The 9,090-nt window shown below is 40.9% G+C and overlaps 1 protein-coding gene across 1 annotated transcript; it reads left to right on the top strand.

Moving 5' to 3' along the window:
- Positions 1-2,122: 2,122 nt before the first annotated feature.
- gnat2 (guanine nucleotide binding protein (G protein), alpha transducing activity polypeptide 2) lies at positions 2,123-8,054 on the top strand. The gene is made up of 8 exons (XM_046396508.1): positions 2,123-2,514; positions 5,547-5,589; positions 6,157-6,298; positions 6,435-6,592; positions 6,734-6,862; positions 6,973-7,102; positions 7,195-7,348; positions 7,774-8,054. Exons 1-8 carry the CDS (start codon positions 2,409-2,411, stop codon positions 7,962-7,964), a joined length of 1,053 nt encoding a protein of 350 aa, XP_046252464.1. The 5' UTR covers positions 2,123-2,408; the 3' UTR covers positions 7,965-8,054.
- Positions 8,055-9,090: the final 1,036 nt, after the last annotated feature.

The following is a 9,090-nucleotide window of genomic DNA, read 5'->3' as shown; positions in this document are numbered from 1 at the left end:
ATGCTTATTTATCTGCCTATATGGATGGTTTCTTTGTTTGTGTGTTTGATCAGAGGTTCTGCAGATAAAAATCCCACATAAAGTCTCCTCCCATTAAAGCAAGAGAATCAACTCTTCCTTGTGTGTTTATGGCTGTAATTCAATGTATAACATGAGTAAAAGCTCACTGTGATAAAAGTGCTTTACCGAAGATGGAGAAGAGCTTCCAGCTTGACCTACTTGAACACGTAAATATGAGGAAAAGCTGCATCCTTATTCTTCCTGATGATATTCTTTATTGTCACCCACCACCCCGAAAGAAAAAAAATGCATTAAGCCCATGCCTCTCGGGTTGATCTGAGGCTCTGTGGGTAATCTTGTCAACAGATAAGAGACACAGGGACTGAGCACAAAGCAGGGCTACACCATCCTCCACCTAATGGGATTGGCCGCCATCACTAGATGTGCTACTGTGATTAGCCTGCTTGGAAGCGTTCAGGGATTTAGGCCCCAAGCATCCTGCTGCAGGCAATTAGCACTACATGCTTAGGCAGAGTGACGCGAGCGTAATGCTCCGTATCTCAGGACAGAGCAGGCCTCTGAGGAGTGAGGCGATTTGAAAGAAAAGGGGTTTTTTAATGCTTTCGTGACTGAACTTACTCTATAGTCAGATAATCTCAGGAAATAAAGAATTCATAAGGAGGATCTGACATTTTTTGAAGCCACTGCTAGACTTCTTTAAACCATCTTCTGTTTTTACTGTCACTCTCATATAGCACTTTTTCTTTTTCAGAGGTCCCAGGCTGTAAGTCCTTTCGCTGCCTGCTGAGCCTATTTGACCCTGACGTCACTGAACTGCATCTTGGACTGTCTGGCTGGTTGAAGGACAAACTCAAATGCCGTTAAACTTGTCATAAAGTCATAAACGTGTTTGAACAAAGCATGCAAATTTTTTAAAACAGTTTAGGTTGTGCGGTTGTGGCCTGCCTTAGAATTCAGTTGATGAAAAAGTTCTTAAATGGTGACGGAGGTGACTGTGTGGCTGCTGGGTGTCTGTTTAGGGCACACACTGGTTTCATCCCAGAAGCTGTCTGTCCAAAACGTAGCCTTTGCTCCTTACGGTACGGTCATGTCATGTAGACACTTTGCCTAATATTTCAAATGAATAAATAGTAAACTGATGGTCCAAATGCAGAGCATGCAAATCAACCTTAAGTAATGTTACTAAACTTTGCAAACACGGCTGCTTTCTGACGTACTTGGCTGGTCAAAATACACAGTCAACAACCTGTCGTCGGACTGAATTAGTGACCGCTGATATAGTAGAATAAGTCGTCCAACACGCAGGGCGGGAGCATAAGAGTCCTAAAGACAAGGTCCACTGACCTCAACCTGTCAACCCACAGGGCCGACCTGTTAGGAGATCAGCTGCTCCAATCCTGCAGCAACACGCTTACTGAACATAACCTTCCAAACAAGCAAGAAAACATGAATATATCATTTCAGTCTGATACAGATGATGTAACTTGGGAAGAACAGTTAGGTCATATTATCACTGAGAACCCACTTGACAGCAGAGTGCAGTGACAGTTGCTTTATTTAGGAGGCACCACACCACCTGGGATTTAAACGTCTTAACTATAAGAAGTTTATGAGAGGTTAATGCCTCCCTCCCTGCTCCATCCATGTGACTGACACTGAAGTCAAGAGTCCAGGCAGAAATACAGGATGGATGAAGAGAGCAGTGCCTGCACATTGACTGAAATGGATGACATTTTGATGTCAGTCAGATATTTGCGTGGTCAAAGCCACAACCATGAACTTTATGTGCATACGCCAACAGGCTGACAGGCTGTGTGACTGCAGGAAACGCAGTTTAGTTTTACTAATGTATGCACCATAGCTGTATCAACGCAGTCATTTCTTAAGTGTTTCCTCTGTATACATACATGCACACACACACACACACACACACACACACACATCAAACTGTATTTATATGCGTGGACAATTCAAGATGTACTAATTTCATTTTGAAAAACTGATAATAGCAAAAACTTTCACCGAGCCCAACTGAGTGTGTTTATTTTCTCCTTTTCTTTACATCATTCACTAGACTAATTGGATTGGTTGGCCAATCAGGAAGCGGCACCTCCTAAGTCAGGGGTTTAAAGAGAGGGAATTACCAGGTGGATCTGTGTTGAGTAGAGCTGCTGAATTGATTTGGTCCTAGAGAGGGTCCCAGCTGAACATCTAATCGAAAGAGGCCAACAAAGCCAAGAAGGCTCAAGCACCTCCCTCCCAATCCCTTTCCGCCAGGAAATCACCTTTCAACACGATTAGTGTTGCACCTAGTTCTCTGCAGCTGCTCACTGAGAACCGTCAAAATTTCCATCCTTGAGGATCTTGAGTTTGCGGAGGAAGAAAGCATGGGTGCGGGAGCAAGCGCCGAGGACAAAAAATCCAAGGAGTTGGAAAAACAACTTCAAGAAGATGCTGATAAGGACTCTAAAACAGTCAAGCTATTGCTGCTTGGTAAGTGAACTCATGAATAGTGTTGTCGCACCAAGAATTCCTTTTTGTCCCAGACTGCAGGTGATGCAAAGGGTGCATATTTACAGGGCTCAACCTCAAAAAGATTCAGTACTTTACAAACTCTTAACTTTTCACTTTCCACCTCTGACCGGAGAAAACTTTCTGTGGAGGTTCAGGTCTGCAGAGTAGAACAGAAGTCTGCGGCCAGCAGTCAACAGGTGCAAGTGGTTTATCAGAAAAGCTAAAATGCACAGGGAAAAACATGACAGACTTTAGGAAAAAGTTTCAGTCAGCTTCCGTTGAACACTGAGAGGTAGACAGTTGGTTCCAAGTTTCAGGATGAGGCCTTTTTATGTTATGGGTAATTTAGTTCAGAAGCCTGTACTCAAAAGTTTAATGATGCATGTTTCACTCTGAGTTTATTGACTCATTTGCTGTTCTTGGATATGAGCCACCTGACATGTGGTAAACTGCTCTGATGCATCTGCTCACTGCTCGATTAAATGTAAGGTGTAGTATGCTCAGGGGATTTACAGGCTGTGCAGATGATTTGTTTCTGGATAAAACCCTACATTAGTTTATGAGAAAGATGGGGGGGGGGGACTATTTAAGCTCCTGCAAAACCGAGAGGGCATTAGAGAGAGTAAAGAGGGAGATGGACATGAGAGAGAGAAGTTCGCAGGTTGAACAATACGAGATGAAGCCCTATAAAACAGAAGCCTACATCATAAAAAAAAGTATATAGAACAGATTCACAATATAAACCAGTGAAATAATTTATCTTAATTGAAGGCACAATAAAAACTAAACATTAGATTTTCTTGAGCTTGTACAGCAGTGTTTTTCACTTCATGATAAATTATGTCAAGGAATTTGCAGAACATCACCCATGAAAGCTGTGGAAATGTGTTTTTAAAAACACATTTGACAAACACATTAAATTCAGTGGCCAGAAGTACTCATACATTGTCTTGGCTGTGTCTTACAATTAAGAATGACTTTTGAGTTCTAATGGAAGGACGTTGGTGCTTAAAATAATCACAGCCTTTGGTCTAAATGAATCAGAGCACAGCAGTGATATGTCAATCCGATTAGCTAACTGGTTTACTGCCGATCCACTTGGTGAGGTCTTTGTTGATCCCTCAGCTCACACATATAGTATGTATGTAGTAAAGCTGTGACAGCAACGATCGTAGTGTCAAAATGCCAGGGAACATTTAATGATAAAAACAAATCTAAATGATTTCTTTTTGTTGTTGGATGAGTTGAATTTTGTGACATGCAACAAAAACTGAAAACAAGAATGTATTGCTCCATGAAAGTTAGGTTAAAAAGAAATGACATGTCTGTGCACTGGTGATAAATGTAGTATGAATGTACTGAATTTTATATCTCTAGGGTGCCCCTCCTTGAATATTTAGACCATATAAAAATAACATTTGAAAAGACTTTGGATCAGAAAGATACACTAAAGAAACATAAATCTAGTTAGTTACAGGAAGCTTCTAAAATGGCAAGTTTTTCCACCTTAAAGTCTCAACAAAATGTGAGCACTTAGCTCTGAAGAAAACTGCAGATGCTGATTGTCCTCATTAACTGAAATGGTTCGAAATTCATTTTCCCATATGTCTGCAAAATTTGTACCACTTCAATAAATTAAATTCTGTATTTTCATAGGTAGACATTTTCCCTTCATCTCCAGAGCTCAATACTAAGCCACAAACTCCTTTAATATCTGCTGTACTTTTTGTGAAAACATCTTTGGTATCTTCTGCAGGATAAACACAGATATAGAGCTCCCATTTAAAGTCCAGATTTAATGTCACTGCAAAGCCTGCAGGCATATTGACTAATGAGCATGCGGTGAAAGAATGACACAGAGGGAGAATAGAGCCACCTTTCAGCAAAACATCACAGCTGATGGAAACAAATCTCGGTACTATGAGGGTACCGCCTTTATTATTTCATCACAAATTAGCAGAACAAACTAGTTATTGACTCACCAATGACTGCTAGCAGGGGGAAACCAACAGTTTCTTCGTGTGCGGGCTTCATGAGGCCACATGGGTGAAGTCATGGTGGTATTAGATACTCAGTAGTAAGTCTGTGGATGGAGCTGAATGTGGCTCCACTGAGAGCAGGACAGCCAGCTTTGGTCGCTCTGTGATGCAGTGAATTCCTTCTGGTCCGAGTTACAGTGTAGCAGATGGCCTGATCTGCCTGCTGCTTCTTATTCGAATTCTGACACTTAAATTGCACATATGCACAGTCCACTTTATGTGCATGTGTGCAAGTTATGTAAGTTATGTTACAAGGTATATTTCATTCAGAAAGGCAATATTCCTAAAATCCGCCTGTCTCATAAAGAGAGGAGCTCAGAAATGTGTCATTCATGGGTTATGGAAGATCAAATCAGACAACTGTCTAGTTCAGCAAAATTACGAAAGCAAGGAGTTTTATTGCTAAATTGCAAGCAGATTATGATATGCTTGTTTGCATAACCTTTAGCCAGTTTATAGTTCTGTATTAAACCTTTACATGCATTGTTCATGATGTCTGTTAGATGCTTCACATAGGCATTGTTCCTGTTTGCTCTGCCTGCTTCACCGTGCAAGCCGCATCTTTCTGTGCTTCTGTTTCCTGTAAACTGTGAAATGTAAATTTTGCAGTTCCTTGTCCCACTTCATGTTTTACACCAATTTCCAATAGGTGAGGTCAAGAAGTCAAAAAATAGCTTTGTCACAATTTTGATAAAGAGATGTCACTGATAAGTTGTTCTAGTGTGACTCTTTAGCCCTTTAAACTGTACAAACCAAATATCAGTGAGCTTTGTTCCAGGGTGACGATGGCAGACATCATCCTGAAACTAACCAAACAGACAGTCAGCACTTTGGGTCAAAGTAACAGCATATGTTTCTATTTGGGTCACACTGCTCCTTTAAATTGACTGCATCATTAAACACATTCTTGTTTGTTTATGGCTTCCATTGTGTTTTTACTCAAAGTTGACCAACGTTTTTATTCTTCTGCAGGTGCTGGTGAGTCAGGAAAAAGCACCATTGTAAAACAAATGAAGTAAGTCATTCATTTATTTTTTATTGTGTCACCCTCACCATGTCAGTGGAAAGTGATCAGAGAGAAGCTGAAAGTTTTTTAATCTCATCAGTCAGGCGCACAGCCAACAGGCCAAAGCTCCCTCATCTGTCTGTTTCACTTCTGGTGAAGCCTTTTACAAAAGGTCAACAGGACAAACATCTGCTTACTCTGATTTGTCAGCACTTGTTTTGTGCAGTAAGTTGGTAAAAAGGGCTAAGCAAGGTCAAAAACATACCACAGGGTGGTGCTGTGAGCCTTAGCTCCAGCAGATATCCAGTTTGGCTCCATATTCGATGAACTTGGCTTTTAGCATATTTGGAAATCCAATCTGGTCATATACTTGCATGACCATAGCATTATTTTATCTGTTTTGTTTTAATGAAATTTGATATATTCACAAAAAAAGCTATTTATATAACAATTCTCTTTATACAGTGTTATGGGGAATATAAATTACCCACCAGCTCAATTGCAGAGGGATAATCAAGCAGTCTTTGTCAAAGCTATTCTATGAACTAAAACATTATTATTTTTACCTGCATAAAGGATTCTCCATCAAGGCGGTTACACAAAAGAGGAACAAATGGAGTTTAGATCGATCATTTATGGCAACATCCTGCAGTCTGCTCTGGCTATCATCAGAGGCATGGAAATGCTCGGCATTGATTTCGGCGCGTCTTCGGCACAGGTCTCATATGACACTTAAAACATGTACACCAAACATGACTAATCTGTAGAGTTCATTTTCACTGGCATAAAATCAAACTATAAATGGTTGTAAAAATCTTTATAAAAGTCTTTACACTGCATGATTGAAATCACAGGAGGATGCACAGAAGCTGCAGAACTTATCAGACTCCATTGAAGAAGGCACGATGCCTGCTGAGCTGGCTGATGTCATCCAGAAGCTGTGGAAAGACTCTGGTGTGCAGGCTGGCTTCGAGAGAGCTGCTGAGTACCAGCTGAACGACTCTGCTGGCTAGTGAGTCCATGTCCCCTCTTGACATTGATACAGTAGTGAGGTTACATGTAAAATGCAAGAGGCTGCTAACTTAGTGTCTATAGACAGAGACGGCTTCCTGTCTGAGAACTGATTGCTGTACTGTTTGTTTGGCATCAACAGCTACCTCAATGAAATGGACCGAATCTGCAAGCCAGACTACATGCCTACCGAGCAGGATGTGCTGCGATCTCGAGTCAAAACAACTGGTATCATTGAAGAACAGTTCTCCTGCAAAGAGTTGCACTTCAGGTAAGCCACAAAGGCCTGACACCAGCGAAAGATACAAAACCTTAAACACTGTGGTACCCAGTGAGACGCAGAATGACCGACTTTGCACTGACTTTCTGCCTGGTGAATAGGATGTTTGATGTGGGTGGCCAGAGGTCAGAGAGAAAGAAGTGGATCCATTGTTTCGAGGGTGTGACCTGCATCATCTTTTGCGGAGCTCTCAGCGCATACGACATGGTGCTGGTAGAGGATGACGAAGTGGTGAGTTGAGGTTCCGCTACCCGATCGTTAAGCATAAGACAGACATGTGAGCTCTGTCAGTAACTCATCTGGTCCCTCTCTGACCTTTTCAGAACCGCATGCACGAGTCCCTCCATCTATTCAACAGTATCTGCAACCACAGATTCTTTGCACTGACCTCCATCGTGCTTTTTCTCAACAAGAAGGATCTCTTTGAAGAGAAGATCAAGAAAGTCCATCTGAGTATCTGCTTCCCAGACTATGATGGTAAGACCAACTGATGCTACTTTTATGGTTCACGACTTATACCTGATGCACACTGTGCTATTACAGGACTAGGTTTGTTGGGGCAGTGAAGTAATCAGACTTGACGTACAGACAGGGAAGTGCTAAGAAGACATCTGTCAGGCAGTGAGAATGGACCAGCAGCCACCAAGCCTTGTTTCAGCTTTCATTACATGTCAAAAGCAAGAGATTTATTTGTGAGTGAAGTTGCACAGAAAAAACAATAATACAAGAATAAATTAGCAGACAGTGGGAGCTACAGTGTTGTCCCCTCAATTAAATGAAGTGATTAGTTTATCAGCTGACTAGCGAAGAGCGTAAATGTACACGCAGAGGGATTGATGTACGCTAGCTCAAGCAACTTCTCACGAATCCACTCATGTCGTCACACCCTTGATCTCTTTTAGGTCCCAACACGTACGATGATGCCAGCAACTACATCAAGACGCAGTTCTTGGATCTGAACATGAAGAAGGGTGTGAAAGAAATCTACTCCCACTTGACCTGTGCCACAGACACAAAGAACGTCGAGATTGTGTTCAACGCTGTGACGGACATCATCATCAAAGAAAACCTTAAAGACTGCGGTCTTTTCTAAGCAGCTCCAGAATGAAAAGAGGTCCGCAGCAGCCACATCAGATCACTGCTGGGGACTTTGTTGGCACAGAGTAATAGTGTCCAGATGAGACAAACCCCTGACAATTCAATTTAACTCTCATGCAGCTAATCATATCTGGCTATCGCGGGTTACCAAGCAACAACCATAACATGAGCTCACACAAACTGATGAGGATGAGGAGGATTTCATATTTGATTACAGATTATGGATGTAGCAAAAATGTTCACCTTTAAAGACAGCAGTAAAAGATTGTGTACACAATTTAAGATGATTTTAAGATGTTTAAGACTGATTTAATTCTCTCTGTGTTGCAGAACTTCCTTTCCTACCTTAACCCCTCACATATTGGCATTAACTGAGAAGTGTACTGATGGAGCTCAGAGGATCCTCAGTTTGTCATGTTCATGCCATCGCTTCCATGTCAAGTCTTGGTCCTTGACTGCTCCTAGCACATCACCATCTCCAACTGTACATTTCTGTAACACAGTGCACATCCAGGTGGGCTGAAACAACTAGCAAGCCACCGTATTGTTAATGTGGACATACAGCTTTCTACAAGATTCTTCGATTTTTCTAAAATACAGTGGGTTTTTTTTCTCACACCAGAAGCTGCTGGTTTGAAAGTATGAAGATGAAATAGTTGCTCATTCGATCCTCATTGCTTCTTTTGACTACTGTGTTGTGAGTTATACTATTACTATTAAAACCAAGCTCTGTAAAATAAATAAAACAATTAAATCTGGGGGAAAATATTAATATTTTGAATAGCAAGATTGCAACTTGTTTTTGTTTTTGAGTACAGTAGTCTCTGTGGTCTTGATATTTAAACTGTAAAAAGTTGCTGAGAAAATATCTCAGATATTCCCAGTGCTTACAGTATATCCAGATTACAAAACAAATTGTACCCATGTATCTAATCTAAATAGTGTTAATGTATTCAAATCATAAAATAAATTTCAGAAGATCAAACATGCTAGAAGAACTTTGTACATAAGAGTAGTTGATTCAAAATATTTTGAATGATAAATCCATATGGAAATTTATGAGAGAGAGGGAAACATTAGAGAAATGATGCTTTATTTTGAAAAGGGGATGGAAATCTACA

The sequence above is a fragment of the Scatophagus argus genome, chromosome 8, assembly GCF_020382885.2.
Source record: "Scatophagus argus isolate fScaArg1 chromosome 8, fScaArg1.pri, whole genome shotgun sequence".
NCBI lineage: Eukaryota > Metazoa > Chordata > Actinopteri > Scatophagidae > Scatophagus > Scatophagus argus.
This window is presented reverse-complemented; position numbering and strand designations above follow the sequence as displayed.

Excerpts from the sequence above, each read along its gene's own strand:
- gnat2 (XM_046396508.1), top strand. The coding sequence starts at position 2,409 with ATGGGTGCGGGAGCAAGCGCCGAGGACAAAAAATCCAAGGAGTTGGAA. Across the intron at positions 2,515-5,546 it reads AGTCAAGCTATTGCTGCTTG|GTGCTGGTGAGTCAGGAAAA; the intron begins GTAAGTGAACTC and ends ATTCTTCTGCAG. Across the intron at positions 7,349-7,773 it reads CTGCTTCCCAGACTATGATG|GTCCCAACACGTACGATGAT; the intron begins GTAAGACCAACT and ends GATCTCTTTTAG.